The sequence below is a fragment of the Pan troglodytes genome, chromosome 22 (genome assembly GCF_028858775.2).
Source record: "Pan troglodytes isolate AG18354 chromosome 22, NHGRI_mPanTro3-v2.0_pri, whole genome shotgun sequence".
Taxonomy (NCBI): Eukaryota; Metazoa; Chordata; class Mammalia; order Primates; family Hominidae; genus Pan; species Pan troglodytes.
The window spans coordinates 42,596,221-42,619,982 of NC_072420.2; the positions used below are offsets into that span (position 1 = coordinate 42,596,221).

The window sequence follows — 23,762 nt, forward strand, 5'->3', positions numbered from 1 at the left end:
CATCATGCCTAGCGAATGAATCCTCCATAAAAACCCTGAAAGGATGGGTTTGGGGAGCTTCCAAGGTGGTGAATACATCAAGGTGCCGGGCGAGTGGCCCGCCCAGGCAGGGCATGAAGCTGCTGGAGTCCCTGCCCTCCCCCTCCGCCCACCTAAGCATCCCTTCGACGTGGCCGATCCTGAGTCATATCCTTTACAATAAACTAGTAATAGTAAACTGTTTTCCTGAGTTCTGTGCTGTGAGCCGCTCTAGTAAAATATGTGAATCTCAGTGGGGTGGGTTGGGGAAATCTCCCATCTACAGACAGTCAGAAGAACGGGGGCAACCCAGAGCTTACGCCTGGTGTCTGAAGTGGGGGCCGTCTTGTGGGACCCAGCCCTGGGCCTTTGGGATCTGTGTTAAGTCTGAGTAATGTCAGAATGGAGTTGAACTGGAGGACACCCAGTTGGCACCAGAGTTGAAGAACTGATAATCGGTGTGAGAAAAACCCCCACACATTTGGTGTCCAAAGTGTCGTGAGTAAACATAGTTGAGACTGCTCCTGGCCGCAGCCGCGGCTGGGCCGGGTGTGGACTCTGCACTTATCTGTTGTTGGTCCTGTGGGATGACTCAAGCTGCTCCAAGCTCTGGAAGACCGCACTCTGTGTAGACCGCACTCTGTGTAGACTATGCAGAGAGGGTTTTGCAGATGAACCAGATATTTGCGAAGGTGATGACTTGGACACACAGAGGCCTTCGGGGTGGCAGGAGAAAGTCCAAGAAAAAGGCATCCAGTGGGCAGGGCAGCCAGTTTCATTGGGAGAGGGACCCACAGGGAGACTCCAGATGGAACACCAGTCAGGGGTTTGTCAGCGGAGAGGAGGTGGGGAGCTCAGGCCAGCCAGTCCTCGGCCTTATCCTTCCGATCAGAGATGGCATTACATAACAGACAGGCTGGGTTCCGGCGGCCTTGTCCCTGTCTTGGCTCAAATGCCAACCACATGTCCCTTGTCAAGGCTGAGTTAGAAAGATAGGAAGAGGCAACCTGACACCAAAGTGTGAGCTTTGAAAGGGAGGGGCGATGCCCTGGAATGAGAAGTTCCTGTTTCTTTTCTACCTCTTATTTGTCACAGGTCCTCAAGTTCTGTTACAGTTTTTTTTTTCCTTCTCAAGAATTATGCCCAGCTGAGGGAACACGAGGCGGTGCAGACATGGAATTCGGTGTAAATTTGGAGACCATGGGGGGGTGTGGCTTAGATACCAGAGAAGAGGAACACCACTGTGAACCCGCTGCCCTACACGGCAGTTCTAGGGCTGAACTCACCGAACAGTGTTAACAAAAAGAGGCCTTGGCGTCTTATCATTTTTATTTAACGCACGAACATTAAGCAGTGTCTCACCCTGGACATTTTACAAGAGATTAAGCTGGCTGGATGCTTTTGCAAAAACAGTGCCCTAAAAATGTGTCATGTTTGGCCAAGATGCTCATCCAAGAATGGAAAAGACCATGTACACAATCCAAGCACCCGAGGGTGTTCTACTCCCGACTGACCCTTCCCAGGAGCCCGGGCAGATCCCAACAGGACTTCCTCCTTGTGGGTATGCATAGGATCCAGGCTGGCAAGAGCGACCAGGCTCCTCCTCCCGCACTCACAGCCCCGTGAAAGGGGAGGGGAGGGGAGGGAACCCGTCTACCCAACTGGTGGGCTCACCCCACCTCAAAGGACAGTGTGAGCCACAGCCACGACAAGGCAGTGGCAAGGGCTCCTTTCCTCATTTGGCCACAAAAACATAAAAGTCAAGAGCTACGTGGAAAATTGTTGCAAAACAAAACAAGAGTCCGTGTGTGTGCTTTTCCTCCGGCAGGAAAAAGCTTCCGAGAACACTGTTAACAGCAGCCCCATCCCAGCAGGCGGCAGCAGGAGATAGATGGTTAAAAAAAAAAAAAAAGTTTGGACATTTTTATTTTTAACTTTTTAATGAGCATGAACTATTTCTGTAACTATATCAAAACAAATACAATTTAATCATCCACTTTCACCGGGTGAGGTGGCTTACACCTATAATCTCAGCACTTTGGGAGGCAGAAGACGATGGATTACTTGAGCCCAGGAGTTCAAGACCAACCTGGGCTACAAAGTGAGACCCCATTTCTACAGAAAAAATAAAAAAACTAGCCGGGCATGATGCTGCATGTCCGTAGTCCCAGCTACCGGGGAGGCTGAGGCAGGAGGACTGTTGAGCCCAGGAGGTGGAGGCTGCAGTGAGCAGTGTCTGTGCCAGTACACTCCAGCCTAGGCGACAGAGTGAAACCCTGTCTCAAAAAATAAAAAACAGTCCACTTCCTAAGGCTGCTTTTCTGACACTATGTATCAAGATTCTTAAACATGTGCTAGTCCACTTCCTAAGGCTGCTTTTCTGACAATATGTATCAACATCCTTAAAAATGCACGTACTCTTTCTCAAGTACCTCTACTCTTCTACTTCTAGGAACAGTGAGGAAATAAACACATGAGCAAAACTAACAACACAGGTAGGAGAAAATATTGAGCCCCGCACAGGCTTGGCATTGCTCCATGTGCTGTACCTGCGGTAACTCACTCCATCCTCACAGCCCGTCTAGGGGGTGGACAGTATCCTCTACCTTTACAGGTGAGAAGCCGAGCCACACAGAGGAGGAGAAAGAACGGAGCAAGGAACCCTGCTCCTAACCAGGACAACACGGCTGCTGCTTCACAGCCTTGACTCGTTTTTTTTGTTTGTTTGTCTGTTTGTTTGTTTTTTCTGTTTTTCCCGAATAGAGTCTGGCTTTGTCGCTCAGGCTGAAGTGCAGTGGCACCATCTTGGCTCACTGCAACCTCCACCTCCCAGGTTCAAGCAATTCTCCTGCCTCAGCCTCCCAAGTAGCTGGGATTACAGGCGTGCACCACCATGCTCGGCTAATTTTTGTATTTTTAGTAGAGACGGGGTTTCACCATGTTGGCCAGGCTGGTCTCGAACTCCTGACCTCATGATCCACCTGCCCTGGCCTTCCAAAGTGCTGGGATTACAGGTATGAGCCACCGCGCCGGCCAGCCTTGACTCTTATGTGTTCATTCATTAGAATTTTGGGGGAATTTTAGTAACATAGGGGAAAGAATATAAATGGAATATAGTGTAAATTGTAGCAAAAAATAAATGCAGAAGCAAAAGACTGGCAATGCACACCAACACATGAACAGAGCTAATCACCAGTTCACGCAACTACCGTGTGTTTTTATCAAATATTCTTCTGTGTCTTTCAAGTTTTCATCAATGAACTCGTATTGATTTTATGATAATAGCAGAATTCCTATGTTTGAGACAGAATGGAACCATGGCAGCCTGAGGTCTGAACTTGCCAGAGCGTGGGAGTATCTGCAAACTGCAGCATGCCCGTCTGTGCTTGCTGAAGCCTGATCCCCACAGCCAGAAAAGTCCTGACACTGAGGGCCAGGCGCAGTAGATCATGCCTGTAATCCCAGCACTTTGGGAGGCCGAGGTGGGTGGATCATGTGGATCAGCCTGGCCAACATGGTGAAACCCCGTCTCTACTAAAAATACAAAACTTCACAGGGCGTGGTGGTGCACACCTGTAATCCCAGCTACTCGGGAGGCTGAGGCAGGAGAATCACTTGAACCTGGGAGGCAGAGGTTGCAATAAGCCAAGGTCACGCTGCAGCCTGGGTAACAGAGCAAGACTCTGTCTCAAAAAAAAAGTCCTGACACCTTGAATGGTGCTGGGAAAACTGGCTATCCACGTGCAGAAGAATGAAATTAGACCCTTATCTCACACATATATAAAAATCAACTCAAAATGCACGAAAAACTTAAATGTGAGACCAGAAACTATAAAACTACTAAAAAAAAACATGGAAAGCTTTAAGACACTGGATTGGGCAATGATTTTTTTTTGGTATGATCCCCAAAACACAGGCAACAAAAACAAAAACAGACAAATGGGATTGCATCAAAACTAAAAACTCTGCACATCCAAGGAACCATCAACGGAGTGAAGAGACAACCTACGGAATGGAATCACATATTTACAAGCCATTTATCTGATAAGCGGTTAATATCCAAAATAAATAAACAACTCAAGTAACTCAACAGCAGGAAAACAAATAACCCAATTAAAAAATGGGCAAAGGATCTGAATAGATGTTTCTCCTTTAGATGGCCAACAGGTCTACGAAAAAGGGCTCAACATCACTAATCATTAGGGAAATGCAAATCAAAGCCACAAGGAGATATCACGTCAAACCTGTGAGAATGGCTATTAGCAAAAATATGAGCAATAGCAAGTGCTGGTAAGGATGTGGAGAAAAGGGAACCCTTGTATGCTGTTGGTGACAATGTAAATTATTCCGGCCATTACAGAAAACAATATGGAAGCTCCTTTAAAAATTAAACAGAGAACTACCATATGATCCAGCAGTCCCACTACTGGGTATACTGTTAACCCTTGAACAACGTGGGTTTCAACTGCACAGGTCCACTAATACATAGATTTTTTCCCACCTCTGCCACCCCTGCTACAGCATGACCAACCCCTCCTCTCCCTCCTCCTCAGCCTACTCAACGTGAAGACGATGAGGATGAAGACCTTTATGATGATCCACTTCCACCTAATGAATGGTAAATAGATTTGTTTCTTCCATATGATTTTTTTTCTTTTTTCTTTTTTTTTGAGACGCAGTCTCGCTCTGTTGCCAGGCTGGAGTGCAATGGTGCGGTCTCAGCTCACTGCAACATCCACCTCCTGGGTTCAAGCAATTCTCCTGCCTCAGCCTCCCAAGTAGCTAGGATTACAGGCACGCACCAGCATGCCTGGCTAATTTTTGTATTTTTAGTAGAGATGGGGTTTCACCATGTTAGCTGGGCTGGTCTTGAACTCTTGACCTCATGATACACCTGCCTCACCCTCCCAAAGTGCTGGGATTACAGGCGTGAGCCACCGCACCCAGCAGTTTTTTTTTTCTTTTTTTGAGATGGCATCTCACTCTGTTACCCACGCTAGAGTGCAGTGGCTTGATCTCGGCTCACTGCAACCTCCGCCTCCCAGGTTCAAGCAATTCTCTGCCTCAGCCTCCTGAGTAGCTGGGATTACAGGGATTACAGCACCCGTCACCACGCTCGGCTAATTTTTCTGTATTTTTAGTAGAGACAGGGTTTCACCAAGTTGGCCAGGCTGGTCTCGAACTCCTGACCTCGTGATCCACCTGCCTCAGCCTCCCAAAGTGCTGGGATTACAGGCATAAGCCACCTTCACAACATTTTTCTCTGGCTTACTTCATTGTAAGAATAGAGTATATAATACAGATAACATACAAAATATATGTCAATTGACTACATTATCAGTAAGACTTCTGGTCAACAGTAGGCTATTAATAGTTAAGTTTCTGTGGAGTCAAAAGTTATATATGGATTTTTGATGGCACAAGGGGTCAGTGCCCCTAACCCTCATGCTGTTCAAGGGTCCATTATAGATCCAAAGGAAATAAAATCAGTATGTTGAAAAGATACCCGGAGCATTATTCAAAACAGCCAAGAGATGGAATCAACCTAAGTGTCCATCAACAGAAGAATGGATAAAGAAAATGTGGCAGATATACACAATGGAATATTAGCCTTAAAAATGAAGAAAATCCTGTCATTTGCAACAACATGGATAAACCTGGAGGACATTATGTTAAGGGAAATAAATCAAGCACAGAAAGACAAATTCCACGTGATCTCACTTACAAGTAGCATCTTAAAAAGTTAAACTCAAAGAAACCAAGAGCAGAATGGTGGTTACCAGGGGCTGGGGAGTTGGGGACATCGGGGAGGTATTGGTTAAAGGATACCAAATTTCATTTAGAAGGAATACGTTCAAGAGACCTATTGCATACCATGGTGACTAAAGTTAATAAAAATACATTATATACCTGAAAATTGCTAAAAGAGTAGATTTTAAATTTCTAACCACACAAAATGGTAAGTATGTGATATCATCTATATGTTAGATTTAGCCATTCCACACGTGTATATATATATATATATATATAAACATCATGATGCATACCATAAATATGTACAATTTTCATCAATTAAAAAAATAAATTTTAAAAACAAAATAAAGTCATTGACACCTGACAAGGATTGACAAATCATAGCTCAGGTAAAGGAAGGGTAAAGAAATTAAACAAAGCTTGTATGTGAAATAGTGAAACCTTAAGAAATCTCTATACCCTTCCATATTTTTAATTATTGTGGTAAAATACACATAAAACTGACCATTGAAGCCATTTTTGAGTGCACAGTTCAGTGGCATGAAGTCCATTCACTTTGTTGTATCAACCATCATCACCATCCACCTCCAGAACTTGCATCTTCCCAAACTGAAACTCTGTCCTCACTAAGCACTAACTCCCCGCTTTCCTCCACCAAGCACCTGGCACGCACCATTCCACTTTCTGTCTCTCTGAATCAGGCTACTCTAGGGACCACTAAGAAGTGGACTCATACAGCATTTGTCCCTTCACATCTGGCTTATTTCACTGAAGATAATGTCCTCAAGGTTCATCCACGTTATAGCCTATGTCAGAATGTCCTTCCTTTCTCTTTTTTTTTTTTTTTTTTTTTGAGATGGAGTCTCACTTTGTCACCCAAGCTGGAGTGCACTGGCGTGATCTCGGCTCACTGCAACCTCCGCCTCCCAGGTTCAAGCGATTCTCCTGCCTCAGCCTCCTAAGTAGCTGGGATTACAGGTGCACGCCAACACACCTGGCCAATTTTTTTGTATATTTAGTAGAGATGGGGTTTCACCATGTTGGCAAGGCTGGTCTCGAACTCCTGACCTCATGATCCGCCCACCTTGGCCTCCCAAAGTGCTGGGATTATAAGCGCGAGCCACGGCACCCGGCCTAGAATGTCCTCACTTTCTATGGCTGAATTCTATTCCACCGCGTGGACGAGCCACAGTTTCTTGATCTATTCGCCCATCAGTGGGCCCTTGGGTTCCTCCCACATTTCAGCAGTTATGAAAAATGTTGCTATGGTCATGGCCGTACAAATACGATGCTGTTTTTCACTTCTAATTTACATGTACTATTTCTGTCATGTCCATTTCTGAAATTGTATTTATTAAAAGGATTACAATTGAATTACCTACCGTGTAAGGCCACTTTTCTGGCAATATGAAGTTTTTTTAAAGATGGAGTCTTGCTATTTCCACAGCCCCGCTTCCTCCACTCCCTGTCCAGACCAGCCCCGAACATTCCACTCCTCTCTGAACTGGGAAAGTATCAAAAACACCATACAGAAACCACCCAGCCACAAAGGGATGCAGTCTCTATTTGCCACAAATAGAGAGGGTGCTCACCGCCCGGGAAGGCACTTCCAAAGCAGCGGGCTCCAGGAGGGCAGGCCCACGGCTCTCTGCACCTCAGCTCCCCAGAGTGTAAAATGGGCACTGGAGCACCTGCCACAGGGCCCTCCCAGCTCTCCAGGCGGTGCCAGTCTCAGCATCCCGCACTGCTGCCATGGGCTTCCTCCTGCAACCCCAGTACTTTCCAGTGACTTCCTCACATTAATTACAAGGATTATCTAACAGCGTGGCTCCAGGACTGACGAGGGTATGCAGGAAGGAGAGCTCTCCTATGCTGCTGGGGCAGAGAAAACCGGGAACAGCACTTTGGTGACTGACTCAGGAATACTTGTCAAGCTGAAGTATGCACACCAGTGACCCGCCAGGCTCATGCCTGCCCTTGGGGTCCTCCGGTGCTTGTGTGAGGAGTTGGGAGGCGGTGAACAGACACAATCGCTGCAGCACTGTCTGTGCGGACTGAGCATCCCGAATCCGAACATCCCAAATCTGAAACGCTCCAAAATCTGAAACTTTTTGAGGGCCAAGTGATGCTAGAAGGAAATGCTCACTGGAGTATTTTGGATTCGAGATGCTTGACCAGTAAAAACATAACACAAATATTCAAAAATCCAAAAAAAGATCTGATACCGGAAACACTCCTGGCCCCAAGAATTTCAGGTAAGGGATACTCAACCTGTACTTTCAAAAAAGAGAAAATAATTTCATTATCCAGCAACCGGAGATGGGTAAGTAAGCTCGGGTTCATCTGGAATCCTGAATTATAGTTGAAGCAAAATGAACTACAAAGAAAAGAACTACAAAAACCAACCTGGAGAAGTCTCAAAATTACGGTGATCTACATAGAGAAAGCTTGTTGCAAAAGTGTACATAAAAAATGGTAAAAATGTTAAACACACAAATACCCCAGCTGTCACAGGGATACGTAAGAGGTGGGGTGAAGGGGCTGGCAGCACTCTCCTCAGTCTGGGGCCACACAGGCGTCCCCTCCTTGCTGCCTGCTAAATGGTACCCACATACCTAACTTGATAATAAAATGCAGACAGAGCCATAGACATCGTACAGCAACACAGGTAACATATAAACACAGGTTGAAAATGAAGGAAGAGCAGCCCAACGTTACAAGAACAGTCATCACTGTAGGTAGGAAGAGGAGGAATGGAGGATGGAACTTCATTACAGATGATGCTTTCAAAAATAGATTCTTTATATACACATATGGGAAATGTACATGTGAGTTATGGGGAAGGCGGGAAGCACTGATTCCTTCTTTTCCCTCCTAAAGTGAGACCATACCATCATGTCTAACTGCAACTCTAGACTGTAAGTTACAAATCAGTGCATTCAGCAGCCAACAAGAATATTGTATTTCTCCATGTGGAGCTGGTCTTGGGATTTGCTAGTTATGCTGAACATAACTGGCAAATAAACCATTTTTATTAATGGGGAAAATTCAGAGCCCAAGAGTAAGAAATATATAATGATGATGATAATAATAATAATAATAATAACAACAGCAACAATAATAAGTACAAGGGTAAGATTTGTATTGAAGAGAAAATTTCAGCTGGTCATGGAGAGTCACATCTATAATCCCAGCACTTTGGGAGGCTGAGATGGGAGGATCACTTGAAACTAAGAGGTCAAAACCAGCCTAGGCAACATAGCAAGGCCCCATCTCTGCAAAAAAAGAAATTAAAAAATTAGCCAGGCACGGTGACACGTGCCTGTAGTCCCAGCTACTCAGGAGGCTAAGGCAGGAGGATCATTTGGGCCCAGAAGTTTGAGGGTACAGTAAGCTGATGCCCCTGCACTCCAGCCTGGGCAACAGAGCGAGATCCCATCCCTAAAACAATACAAAACAAAGCCAAAAAAGAGAGAGAGAAAATGTCTTAGGACTTATTACAGAAGCTTTTACGCTTTATGCTATCTGATCAGTCTAGTAAGTCGAGCACATAAACTGTTAGCAACAGGAAAATGAATTCTACATAACATCTACACAGTTCATATACACATAAATATATGTACATAAATCTAGATATATCATAAATATATAAAGTCTACAACATGATGTGCATATTTGAGCAACAGATATCAGATGTCCTGAGATACGATTCACCTGTTGAAGCTGTACACATCAATGGTTTTAAATATATTCGCAGAGTTCTACAACTATCACCACCATCAGTTCTAGAACATTTCATCACCCCAACATGAAACTTTCAACCCATCAGCAGTTACTCTCCATTTTCCCCCAAGAGTCCCTCACCCAGGCCTTGGCAACAGGAACCTCCTTTGTGTCTCTGCAGGTTTATCTATTCTGGATGGTTCATATAAATGGAACCACACAATATGAGGTTTTTGTGTCCAGCTTTTTCTACTTGACACGGTATTTTCAGGGTTCATCCGCACCAGAGCGAGTGTCAGAATCTCGCTCCTTTTGAAGGCGGAATAACGTCCCTTTATGTGGACGGATCACACTTTCTTCATCTACCCATCAGCTGATGCGCCAGATGGTTGTTTTGATTTTTTTCCTAGTGTAAGGGTTCCGCATTTTCAATGATTCTAAACAAAGCAAACTCCCCGCCCCCGGCATCAAGTTCACCTCTTCCTGCAGGGAAAGGGCTCCTGGGCTCACCTTCTCCTCCGCCGACCTGAGCACGCTGGAGACCTCCTGCACCACCAGCTCCAGTGCCTGCTGCTGCGGGTCCTCCTCAAAGGACAGGAAAGGTGGGCCCTGGAACAGAGGGGCAGCATGAGGAGGGCGTGCACAGGAGGGGCTGCATCTTTTAAATTACAAATCTGTTTAAAGTTCTGAAAAATTAAGAAAATGTACTAACACATCTTTCTGTGAACTCTGTGCTTCTAATAACAGCAATGGCTAAATATCAGGAGGTCTGCACATCCAAGGAGCAGCTGGTGATGGATTGTGCTCAGTGGACAGGATTCAGTTATGGGACAAGGCTGGGAAAGGACAGGAACCCGGGAGTAAACCTGAAGATGCTGCAGGAAGGCAGCGAAGGGTGTTTTGAATCTTCCTGCTGACAGCATAAGGAAACAGACTCTTGGGGCAGGGCTGCTTCGTGCAAATCAGAGATCTGTGGGTCTAGCGGCGCATCTTGCCCAGCACAGAGGGCTCCAGGCTGTGTCCTCCCTGATTGCTAGGGACAGTCCTCTATTCTGGTCTAGGAGAGGCACCTCTCCTGTTGCGTGTGGTTGCTGTGGCACGATTACTTAGGGTGCCCCCCATTCTCCTCTCCTACCCCCCAGGGGCTGGCCTCTCCCTGGGATCTGAGAGGGTGGCCAAGATTCCTTGGCTGGAAATGAACCCGCCTGGTGGCTGCCCACAGAGTAGACTCCTCAACCCCTACTTCACAGCCTTCTGGAGCCACCTGGCCCCAAGGTTCACCTGTGTCCATGGCTCTGCATGTTCCCCCAGCATCCTTCCAGGAAACTCGGTCAGCTCATGTCTGTTCTGGTTCTTCCAATTAAAAATCTCCAAGCAAAGCCAGGCATGGTGGCTCACACCGGTAATCCCAGTACTTTGGGAGGCCAAGGTGGAAGGATTGCTCGAGGCCAGCAGTTCGAGACCAGCCTGGCCAACACGGTGAAACCCTGCCTCTACCAAAAATACACCAGCTACTCAGGAAGCTGAGGCATGACAATCACTTGCACCCAGGAGGTGGAGGTTGTATTCAGCTGAGATCACACTCCAGCCTGGGCGACAGAGTAAGGCCCTGTCTCAAAAAGAAAAAAAAATTCTCCAAACGAGAGACGCACAATTAAATGAACAGGACCACAAGGCAACAAGGCCAACGTTTTATGACAAAGAAACCAGGGCTTATGTGACCAACCAAGTCTTGTCCTTTCAAAACTAAGCTCTCGAGAGGCCAAACGTGTATGTCGACAACATAACCCCAGATCGAAACTCTCCTAGAATTCTGTTCCTGACATGCTGTAGAAAGCACACCGTGTTTCAATGAGCTCCGACTGGGTGGTTAAAAAACACACAGCCCCACAAGCTCCCATTGTATCTCATCTCCACCGTGGTGAGCTAGGTCCAGCTACAAGGCGTGACCGAGGGTGGGAGAGGGGAAGCGGTGTAAAACCTTGCCGTGGCGATTCCAGCAAGCATGGTGCAAGTGAGCAAGCGATGAGGTTATGCTGTGGCTATTTCTCAAGAATTCCCAATGACCCGCATAAACCTAAAAGGGACAGAACATTTTGATTTATAGGCTTCTAACCTCACCCTTTTCTTGCACTGTCTATCTCATCCCCCAAAAATCAGCAGAGAATTAAATGTACTGCTCGAGAGGGCTGAAATCACAGTTTCAGGGCTGCTCTGCTGGCATTCTCTGTGGTGGGAGCTTGTTTGAGTGGGACCTGCTGGCCAGGGCCACCCTCTGAGCTTGGTGATGAGACGGTTCTGTGCACCAGGCTCTCTGGCCTGAGAGAACAGAACCCAGCACAGAGGCCAGTGCCAGGCAGAGAACCACAAGCAGGCAACATGCCAGCAGCTCGGAGGATGCAGTGGAGAAACAATGTACCTTCTGTAGGAGCCTAAAGATACGCTGTTGCCTTATACCAGCCTGGGTGCAGACTCATGCTCCCCTGGGGCGGCAGATGCAGCGTTTACCCTCTTCCCTTGCTACCTTCTGAATTCAAACCTTGAAAAGAGTTTGTAGCCGGGCGCCACGGCTCACGCCTGTAACCCCAGCACTTCGGGAGGCCAAGGCGGGCGGATCACGAGGTCAGGCGATCGAGACCATCCTGGCTAACATGGTGAAACCCCGTCTCTACTAAAAATACAAAAAAAAAAAAAAATTAGCCAGGCGTGGTGGCAGGTGCCTGTAATCCCAGGTACTCGGGAGGCTGAGGCAGGAGAATGGCATGAACCCAGGAGGCAGACCTTGCAGTGAGCCGAGATCATGCCACTGCACTTGAGCCTGGGCGACAGAGCGAGACTCTGCCTCAAAAAAAAAAAAAAGAAAAGAAAAGAGTTTGCTGGAAAACTTAAGGTCAAGGGGTGGTCTCACAAAGAAAATAAGTTATTAAGAGAGATTGCTTTTCCTTTTCTGATCTGCCTAGTCCTTGAGTTTCAGGAGCAGGGTGTGCCTGCCTGCCACACACAACCACAAATTTAGGTATCTCTGCATCTCTGCTGCTGTGTCAATGCTGAGAGAACCCTCATTCCAGACCCCATTCCACTTAGACTAAAGGAAGACTTTGTGTCCGCATAGAAAAAGAAACACACAAGAATTGCCAGGAAAACACTGAAAAAGGACGACAAGGGTGACTAGCTCCACCAGATATTAAAACAGACTATAGAAACCCCGTAATTAAAACTGTGTGGCTCTGGTGCACCAACAAACACATGCACTACGAATGAACAATATAACCACCCTGAAGGGGATGGGAAAAATACGGATATAACCTAAGAAGCTTGGAAAACTGCATCTTGACTGCATATAAATGCTATAATCCAGTAAATGTGTTTCATAGGTTGGGAACTCAGAAACTACTTCATGCATATACTAGAACTGAACACATAAGTAGTAAGTAAATAAGACAGCAGGTGTGCAATGTCTTACTCTTGGAGAAGGGAGTTAAGAATAAGAAAGTGAAAAAACTAAAATGAACTCTGTACTGTTGGACTAGAACCCAAGGTACAGGATACAATCACGGTTTTTAAGATAAACACAGAGAGAAATACACAGAAATATAGACATGCGCACACATGTTGATATACACACGTATGTTTGCTATTGCTGAACACTGAAGGGGAGCAATGAGAACCAAGAAGTAATGAACACACTCAATGCTTAGGTCTTGGTTTCTAAACACTTCTCCAATAAAAGGAATCAGGGCTGCTTGAAGAAGTGGCTGAATCCAGGGCCTGTGGGGAGCCAAAAACAAATATTTTGTGGAAACATGAAGTAAGGAAATGAAAAAAAAAAAGTGGGCTTGATGGAAGAACACAAGAGGCTACTCTCAAAGGAGCACCCTGATGGCCCAAAGGAAAACAACTTAAGCAACTGATTCGGTTTGGCTCTGTTTGTAACCACCACGTGTCAAGAGAGGGACCTGTAATCCTCACCTGCAGAGGGAGGGAGGTAACTGGATCATGGGGCAGTCTCTCCCATACTGTTCTCATATAGTGAGTTCTCACAAGATCTGATGCTTTTATAAGTGTTTGGAAGTTCCTCCTTCCTTCTTCCCTCTCCTGCTGCCTTGTGAAGAAGGTGACGGCTTTCCCTACCATCATGATTGTAAGTTTCCTGAGGCTTCCCCAGCCATGCGGAACTGTGAGTCATTAAATGTCTTTCCTTTATCAATTACCCACTCTCAGGGAAGTCCTTTAGAGCAGTGTGAAAACAAACTGATACAACAATATAATAAACAGTGATAGTATGGGATTATAACCCACAGAATAAAATACATATCCATGAGTCCATATTGAGCTAAACAATCAGATAAATATCTCATTGGAGGAGAAATGACAGTTCTGTCTTGCAGGAGAGTTCCAAATAATAAAGACAGTAAGGAAGAGGAAACAGAAAGTCACCATCAAGCGAACTGCACCTGCGTCATCACTGCACACAAGATACACCAATGGTTGCGAAATCAGTGAAGAAGAGTTTAAGGAGCAACGGGCTCTGTACAGGCTCAAAGTATCTCCCCACACTACCTGTTAACTACAGCAGGAAAGATAAAGGAGGTGACATGATGTGGATCTGTGTCCCTGCCCAAATCTCATGTCGAATTTTAATCTCCAGTGTTACCAGAGGGGCCTGGTGGGAGGTGACTGGATCATGGTGCGGGGAGTTCTCATGAATGGTTTAGCACCATCCCCCCTTGGTACTGTACAGTGAGTGAGTTCTCATGAGATCTGGTTGTTTAAAAGTGTGTAGCACCTCCCGCCTCTTTCTCCCCCTCCTGCTCTGGGTCATAGAAGATCACCTTCACCTTCCACCATGATTGTAAGTTTCCTGAGGCCTCCGCAGAAGCAGAACCTGCTATACTTCCTGGACAGCAGAACCATCAGCCAATTAAACCTCTTTTCTTATAAACCACCAGTCTCAGGCATTTCTTTCTGGCAATGCAAGAAGGGACTAATACAGGAGGAGACATAAAATACAAGAGGATGACCCCAGCAGAACTCACCTTAACCAAGGCACCAAGCTCAGCAACCTCTGCAACAAGACACACTGACATCACAAGCCCCAGACACAGTGCACACCACTTCTGTGGTTTGTATAATCTTGCTCCAAGCATATGAAAATGCCAGGCAAATGGAAAGACAGTCAGCAAAATAATGATCAACAGTCTTTAGTTATCAAGGTCATAAAAACCAAAGAAAGACTGAGAAACCCTGACAGACTGCAGGTGATGAAGAAGGAACAACTCAACGCCACAGGTACCCTTAATGGGACCCTAGAACAATACAAGGAGACAGGTGGAAAACTGGTGAAATTCAAAGAAGGCCTTCGCTTTAGTTGTTAGGCATTGTGACAATGTTAATTTCTTTTTCTTTCTTTCCTTTCTCTTTTCTCTCTCTCTCTCTCTCTCTCCCTCCCTCCCTCCCTCCCTCTCTCTTTTTTGAGACGGAGTTTCACTCTTGTTGCCCAGGCTGGAGTGCAATGGCGCGATCTCGGCTCACTGCAACCTCTGCCTCCTGGGTTCAAGCAATTCTCCTGCCTCAGCATCCCCAGTAGCTGGGATTACAGGCATGCACCATCACGCCCAGCTAATTTTATATTTTTAGTAGAGATGGGGTTTCTCCATGTTGGTCAGGCTGGTCTTGAACTCTTGACCTCAGGTGATCTGCCCGCCTCAGTCTCCCAAAGTGCTGGGATTACAGGCGTGAGCCACTGCGCCTGGCCTAATTTCTTGAACTATTACATTACATTAATCTCCTTGTGTTATGAATCATAGTAACATGCCACCAATGTTAATTTCTTGGTTCTGATCATTGAGCTGTGGTTATGCAAGGCTGAGTGAGGAATATATGAAAGTTGAATTATTTTTTCAACTTTTCTGTGAAAGCAGTTCAAAATAAAAAGTTTAAAAAATAAGACTTTAAAGAGAGCAGCCCACCTTTATTGTCTCACTATGTCCCAGGCATTTTGCTAAATGCCTCATACAGATCTGATCTCACCTCTAGGAGAGTGGATTTTGTTTTCTGGATTGAATCCAGTTTTCCCTTCTGCAGATGATGCACAGAGACTCTCCCAGGATCGCACAGCTAGGAGGGTAGAGCTGGAGCACAAAGCAAACCCGCAACCAGCTCCAGAGCTTCCCCACGGGCCCTTCCACGGGCTGAAGGAGTGCCTTCCCTCCTCAGCAACCTACCAGGGGCCCGCGGGAGTGGAAGTTAGCGTTGGGGGAATTTTAGTTGATGTGAACACTACACCCACACTTTCCTGAATTCCTGTCTTGTTGGGAGAATGGGTTAGTGCAAAGAACAAACTGAACTGGCGCCTATTCCTGGGGTTTGCACTGATGACTTGCAAAGTCATCAGAGCCTCCTTTAATGTTGATGCTTTAGAAGTGAAAAACAAAGCACATTAAACAGCTTGTTTTGCCCAGGCCTGGCTGGCTCCCAAGACAGAAGGCCTGAGTCCAGATGGGGGAATGGGCATCACCACTGTTTCTCCTCCTCCAGAGGCCCATCATTCACCCCACTGAGACCAGGGCCTGCCCCAAGCCGGCTTTGTGCTGGGTACTGGGTCTGGCTCTGCCCAGACAGCTCCTGGCTCTGCCCCAGCTCACAATGCCGGGAGCTGACCAGGGCATAAGTGACTCTGGGGGGGTCGGGAGGAGGACAGGGCGGGAGCATCTTGGCTGAAGGGGAGGATCAGGGAGCTCTGAGCTGAGACCCAAAAGATTTAGAGAAGTTAAATAAGCAGGAAAAAAGATAAGAATTCCAAACAAAAGGAATGACCTGCGGGAAGGCCCACACAGGAAAGGTCCCTGGACACTGGAGCAACAGAAGGGGTCACGGTGGAGGGTGCAGGGTTCACAGCCCCAAAGAGGCCCAAGTTCCTTCTATTGGAGGAGGGAAGGGCAGCTCCATGGTCCTTCCCCACAGTGGCCACCACAGTTCTACCAACTGGCTTCCTACACCACAGCCACTGTCATTGGTCAAGGAGTTTGGACTTCGTGAGCACAACTGGAAGGTCATTATATAATGCAAAGACTCTGAAGTCTGGTGGCCACTTTGTTTACTTTTTAAATGCAGAAACTCCTATTCAAGTCAGTGCTATTAATAATATGTTCCAAGTCCACACAGCATCTTTTTTTTTTTTTTTTTTTTTTTTTTTTTACAAAGACCACAATGATCATAGTCTTGATCATTTGCAATTAGAACATTCCTCTAAAGAAACCCTGGGCTGAAGGACTAAAGAAACAAACAGCGTTGGGGACCCTCCTAGTCCGGGGCCTCATCCCACTCAGGTGGGCCGCTACTAGACAAGCCCAGAGCACAGGCCACGGAACACAGGCCTCGCTTTGGGACAGGTGCTGCCCACACATGGTCCAGACAGCATCAGCCTTGGGAGGAGTTCTGAGCAGCCCACGGGCAGGGGCCATCAGAGGCAAGCATGCTGGATCCCAGAGTCGAGGAGACTGTAGGACAGCAGTCCCGGAGACTCCCAAGGGGATGTCGGGGGTGTAACTGATTATCATGGACCACTTTGTAAATATTGATGTAATCGCAGGGGAGCAAAAGGAAAATCCCAACTCCTGCTTTTGGATACCATAATATTAGTTCTCAGTCTAAGGAGCCTGACCTGAGACTGAGCCAGTTCTGGGATCTTCTGAGCCAGTTCTGGGATCTTCTGTTCTGTGTGACCAAAGAGTGATCACATCAATGGGAATTAGGGGTCTGCAACACCACACCAAGTGGAGAGGCAAGAGTCAAAGCTCAAACAACTGCTTTTACGTGGTGCTGGGTGAAAGAGGAACTCTATTTACACTGTTGGTGGGAGTGTAAATTAGTTCAACCATTGTGGAAGACAGTGTGACGATTCCTCAAGGATCTAGAACTACAAATACCATTTGACCCAGCGATCCCATTACTGGGTATATATCCAAAGGATTATAAATCATGCTACTATAAAGACACATGCACACGTATGTTTATTGCGGCACTATTCACAATAGCAAAGACTTGGAACCAACCCAAATGCCCATCAATGATAGACTGGATTAAGAAAATGTGGCACATATACACCATGGAATACTATGCAGCCATAAAAAAGGATGAGTTCATGTCCTTTGCAGGGACATGGATGAAGCCGAAAACTATCACTCTAAGCAAAGTATCACAAGGACAGAAAACCAAACACCGCGTGTTCTCACTCATAGATGGGAGTTGAACAATGAGAACACATGGACACAGGGCAGGGAACATCACACACCAGGGCCTGTCACGGACTGGGCGGCTGGGGAAGGGATAGCATTAGGACAAATACCTAATGTAAATGACAAGTTGATGGGTGCAGCAAACCAACATGGCACATGTATACCTATGTAACAACCTGCACATTGTGCACATGGACCCTAGAACTTAAAGTATCATAATAAAAAAAAAAAAAAGGAAAAAAAAGAAAGAGGAACTCTGATGGATGGCAAGTGTGTACTAGCAGCTTCTCACCAGTGATTCTCAACCATGGGACACCCTCACAGTGTGCTCCCCAAGCCTACTGAGGCGGATGTGGGGGGCAGGCACGTGTGTCACTAAGCTCTCTGGGCGAGACTCCTGTGATCCCTGCACACCTGGCGTCCACCTGGCCAGCAGGCAGATCAGCAATGGTTTCCTCCAAAGTCAGTGCAAATCACTGTCACATATAATTTAGACCCCTTTCTGGAGTGAGGGTGGGAATCCGAGGTCCCCTGCTATACGGGGAGTCAGTGCTGCTGCAGTGGTCATCAGAGAGCAGGAGGACTCCTCCGGTGCTGACCAGTCCTTGGATCCTGGAAGGTGCGAGCCCCACTGTTTGGGATAACACATTAACGACTCTACTCTCTGAGCTCTTCTCGCTGGCTCTCATTTAAAGGAAACATTTAGGTCTCCAAGTTGAAACTGCATCCCACAAGGGAACAGGCTGCAGCCACCGATGGGCAGACCTTGGCAAATTCCTCCAGTTCACGGGCCTCAGTCTCCCCTTCTGGAGAAGGGGCTTGGCTAGAAGAGTTTAGGGTTTCTTTCCATCTTAAAATACAAAGGTGGGGTAAAACTTGGAATGGGAGGAGTTATTGTCTCCGTTGGACAGAAAATTCCACTTTTCAGACAGAATGCTGGACGTGATTAAGTTATTACCAGTGTCTTCTCAATCCCTAAGCGACAGGCCAAGAACTGGTCTCCTCCCTGGGTAGGACAGAGTGATATCAGGACAAGGCAGAGGCAGGAGGGGGAGCACTAAGCTGTAGCTGTCCAGGCGAGAGCGGGCTTGGAGTGTCAGCCCTAATCCGGGATTAGTGGGAATGGAGGTGGGGGAGGGCAGCCACGAATGGACACAGCAGCCCCTGCTCTCCCACACCGCCATCACTGTCACAACAGCGATGGCCCAGGATGCTGGGATGTGTGTGACAATCGCTGGACTCAGGGCGGCCAGGAATGCAAACACCACTACCTGCTCACCCACAATGCCATCACTGACACGGCAGCGACGGCTCAGGATGCCGGGAGGGTGTGTGACCGTCACTCACAGGGAGCCCAGTCACCCAGATCCTATCTGCCTGCAAAACCTTCCATTTGAATGCAAATCAAATGACATTCCCAGGCATCAGGGCTGTGTTCCCCCACCCCCGTCCCCAGGAAAGTAAGCAATACCAAAAACTGACATCACAGAACTAATGGACTATGTCCATGCAAAAATGCCAGAGATGGCCCTGGGTTGCTTTGAGCATGAATCCGGGACACTGTTGCCTCTTCCAGGCAGGAGGTCAGGAGAGACAGGTGTCTGAGACTGCAGTGTGTGGCCAACAGCAGAGAGAGAACAGAGAAGGTGCAAACAAGGTGAGACCCTCTCTCCTCTCCCTGAACGCAACCCCTCCCTGCTCCCACACAAAGACTCAAGTAAAAAGTTTTCATCCAAAACTTTCAAATATTTCCTTCAGTGTTCTCAGATTGACTTGACCAGCCTAAGACAGATGCCAGGGACATCCTCTTCTCTGCCTCTCAACACTTCAGTCAGATGGGAATATGGAAGGATCATATCCAAGGGGATCATATTTTCTGAAGCCAATCCATAGATGTCAGGAAACGAACCATCCCAAATATACAGGAGGTAGGGTCACTGCCTCTAAGCCTGAAACTCCAGAGTTAGAAGCTGAACTTAAAGGTCATTCACCCAACACTTGCCTGCCTCCTACAAAGGACACAGATGAGACTGGTGCCCAATCACGCCACCAGCCTGGAGGGGACTCAGCTTCAGAAGCCTTGATTCCAGGTCAGTCAGGGGTCAGTGATGGCAGCTTCCTGGGGAAATACCTGCATTTGCTCCTGGATGTGAGGCCAACAGGGGTGGAGGGCTCCCACAAGAGACAGCTGGTTTCCCTGAGACACTCTCCAGCTCTGGACAGCTGAGGCACAGATTCTGGGCACCAGGACAAAAGTCAGTCAACTGACCCTGAAGCCTTTTTCCTCCAAAAACTACAGTCATTTATGTTCTTTTTCAAGAGTTCAAAACAAGGTCTCTTGATTTGTTGGATGGCTGCTAACTGATAGTCAAAGCTTTTTTGTTTTTTAATTCCATGGCCATGTCTTCCAAGGCCATGCACAAGGACCAGGCACAGGGCCCGCCATGGAATATTTTGAAGGTTGATGGGGCCGGACATTGAAAATGAGCAATTCTGCTATTTCCACAGCGAATGACCACTGAGCTGCACAGGCAGGTGCAGGAAACTGTGGCCTGGAAGGGTGGAGCAGCGGCCAAGACTAGGGGTGCCTCCCCAAACCCACCCAGGCTCCAACTTCTCCTGTGAAATGCCTAAGAATAGTACATGCCAGGAGCTTGTCGTTAAACTAAGATGTCTTAAAAGCAAAAATAAGTCAACGAGTAATCAGCGACTACAGAAACACCCAAAGGACTGTGAGGCAGCAGAGGTAAGACACGAGGCCCTTAGCTTGCAGGCCAGGGCAGCTGGATTCACACGCCAGCTCTGCCGCCCACGAGCTGTGTGGCACTGGGCAGGCTGCTTGCCCTCTCCGGGCCTTGGTTTCCTCATCTGTAAAACAGTGATAACACCCCTGTCCCGGGAGTTGTGAGGATTCAGAGATGGCAGACGCACCGAAAGCCTCGGTAGGATGTCTGCCCAGCGGCTGGCCCTCAGCAAACGGTCACTATTTTTATATGCCAAGAAATGCAAGTCTTTGGAGATAAATTCTTGGTGAAATTCAGCTCTATGAGAGGCGGAAGCACATTGGGGTCACAGCTATTCATGTATCATGTGCAAGCTCAGTAAGTGTCCGATCGGGCACGGGAATTCGCCCCGGGACTCCAGGCAAGGCAGGTACTGGCTGGCGCGGATGAGCACTTCTGACGGTCCCTCCAACTGCCAGCCTGTCCCTCGCGGAGCCCAGGGCCTGGAGCACCTGCCGTTTGGAGAATAAAATCAATCACTTTGTCTTGTCTCTCCGTCAAGGGGCCTCGCTCCCCCATCTCTCTCCTAACTCTCGAGGATGGTCTGCGCTGGGGGGAGGACTCCCTTCGCCTGGGTCAGGGGCTGCAGCGACGCCTCCAGGAAAGACCTTGGCCCGGACGGCCCGCCCCGGCATCTGCCGCCCCCCGGCCCGCAGTCCCGGAAACTCACCCCTTTCCTCTCGGCCTCCTCGTTCAGGGCGGTCACCCAGGCCGCCTGCCACTGGCTCCTCCAGCTGCCCAGCGTCAGGATCCAGGAGAGCAGCGCGTCGGACCCCGGGCGCGGCCCCTCTCCAGGCTCCACCGCCCGCCGCTGGGGCTGGGGTCGCGCCCTGGCCAGCGCCCACTGCGCCAGGTACAGGCCTACCGTGGCCAGGGCCGCGACGAAGAGCGACACCAGCGCGAGCCACTGCGCCTCCCCGAGCCACGAGCCCAGCCGGGCCATGGCCATGGCGCATCCCCGGCCCGCCTCGCCCCAACTTCCCTGGCAGCCCCGAGCCGGAACGGCGGACTCAGGACACGCGCTGGCTGCGGCCACAGCGCGCTGGGGGCGTGGAGGGGGCGCGGCGGGGTCGGAGCCCGGCGAAGAGCGTGGCCGGGGGCCTCTGGGCGGGCAAGCGGGGAGGAAGCGCGCGGCGGCTGCGGCCCGGGCTGGGCGCAAGCCCCGCACACCTGCGGAACAGGGGCGCCAGCGGACCCCGCGGCCCGCGCTCCCGACTCGGCGTCTGGGAAGTTCCTGGGCCGCTGCGGGCCGCGCTTCCTCCTGCGCGCGCCGCCCCGGGCGTCCCGCCCGCGGCCCAGCGGTGGCCGGAGGAGGCTCTGGCCGCGGGGCGGGGCGGGGCGGGGGCGGTGCCCGAGGGAGGGGGCGCGGCCGGGCCTGCGGGGGCCGCAGTCCTCCCCCCGCTCCCAACGCGGCGTGCCCCCGCCCCCTTAAAGGCCCGGCCTTCCCGGCCCCGCCACGTGCACGCGTCGCCCGCCCCTCCGGCGCCTGCCCGCGGGCCGCGAGGTGACCCGGGCCTCCGGATTCATCAGCCCGACCCCGGCGGCTGCTGTGCGGCTGCTTGGCTTGGCTCGTGTGCGCGCTTGCACAAGTGTGTGTGTGCGCACATGTGAGTGTGCGTGTGCACAGCGCGCAGTCAGGGTGATTTCGAGGACTGCCATTTGCTCGCCAGCAAGACAGGATCCAGGCTCAGTCCTCGGAAAGTCCCTGGAAATCCGTGGCTGCCCCTGGAGCCAGGGGCTGGGCCTGCCTTAGGGGGTGTGCTTCTCAGAGGCAAGGAGGGGCTCAGCACCAGGCCCAGGCCCTGCCTCTGTGTGGCTGTGTTATTCATTCAGTGTGTGGGTGGGGCGGGGGTGCCTGTGGTGTGATGTGAGTGTGGTGCCTGTGGTGTGATGTGTTGTGGGTGTGGTGTGTGGTGCACAGGGTGGTGTGTGTATGTGTGGTGCATGGGTGTGGTGTGTGTGTAAGCGTGGTGCATGTGGTGTGGTATGTGTGTTGTGTGCCAGTGTGGTGCATGTGGTGTGTGTGATGTGTAAGCGTGGTGCATGTGGTGTGGTGCGTGTGTGGTGTGTCGGTGTGGTGCATGGGTGTGTGTACGTGTGATGTGTGAGTGCACAGCATGTGGTGTATGTGTGTGTGGTGCATGTGGTGTGTGTGTGGTGCACAGGATGGTGCGAGTGTGTATGGTGGTGCATGGGTGTGTATCTGTGATGTGTAAGTGCAGTGCGTGTGGTGTGTGTGTGTGGTGTGTGTGTGGTGTGTCAGTGTGGTGCATGTGGTGTGTGTGTGGTGCACAGAGTGGTGCGAGTGTGTATGGTGGTGCATGGGTGTGGTGTGTGTATGTGTGATGTGTGGTGTATGTATGTGGTGTGTCAGTGTGGTGCGTGTGTGTGTGGTGCACAGGGTGATGTGAGTGTGTGTGTGTGGCACATGGGTGTGGTGTGGTGCTGTGTGTATATGTATTGTGTAAGTGCGGTGCATGTGTGTGTGTGTGTGTGGTGAACACAGTGGTGCATGTATGTGTGGTGCATGGATGTGGAGTGTGTGTATGTGTAATGTGTGAGTGCGGTGCATGTGGCGTGGTGTGTGGGTGGTGTGTCAGTGTGGTGCGTGTGGTATGGTGTGTGTGTGTGTGGTGTGGTGTGTGGGACATGCCCCTGTGCCCTCCTCTTGCAGAGTGGACGCGGTCCTTAGGGAGTGCCATAGAAACATACTAGCCTGAGATTCTCCGGGGCCTAACACAGGCCTAAACCATAAAAAAGTGATTCCCCTGTTATTTTCTGCAGCTGTATTAAGGGGACTTGACCTTGAAAGGAATTAGATAGACTGAGCATTTGGCCTTCTCTTCCCTAGCCAGGAGTCTGCTGCGGGGCCAGTGGATGGTCCATCAGAGGCGATTCTGGCCCTGAATCCGTGGGCCCGGATTTTCTTCAGGAAAGAGGAAGGAATGGCACAGCAGCTGGACGGAGAGCCTTTGTGGGGAACAGGGTAGGACGCTGTCAGGGAGGTGAAATTAGACGGGGATTGCCCAGGTGAGCTGGGGATGGACCCTTGCGAGCCAGGTCTGTTATCAGAAAGTGGAAATAAGAATGAGACTATCCATCCTGGCTAACATGGTGAAACCCCGTCTCTACTAAAAACACACACAAAAAAAAACTTAGCCGGGCGTGATGGCGGTCGCCTACAGTCCCAGCTACTCGGGAGGCTGAGGCAGGAAAATGGAGTGAACCCGGGAGGCGGAGCTTGCAG

General features: G+C 49.1%; 1 protein-coding gene across 1 annotated transcript in view; it reads right to left on the bottom strand.

The window, feature by feature from the left end:
* C2CD2 (C2 calcium dependent domain containing 2) overlaps window positions 1–21,834 on the bottom strand; it is a 68,708-nt gene extending 46,874 nt beyond the window's left edge. Inside the window, exons 1-2 of the mRNA XM_001135072.8 lie at window positions 21,186–21,834; window positions 10,006–10,104 (exon numbers count right to left, since the gene is read on the bottom strand). Coding sequence (XP_001135072.2) covers window positions 10,006–10,104; window positions 21,186–21,464 — 378 coding nt within the window. The 5' untranslated portion in view covers window positions 21,465–21,834. The remainder of the gene's footprint in view (window positions 1–10,005; window positions 10,105–21,185) is intronic.
* Window positions 21,835–23,762: the final 1,928 nt, after the last annotated feature.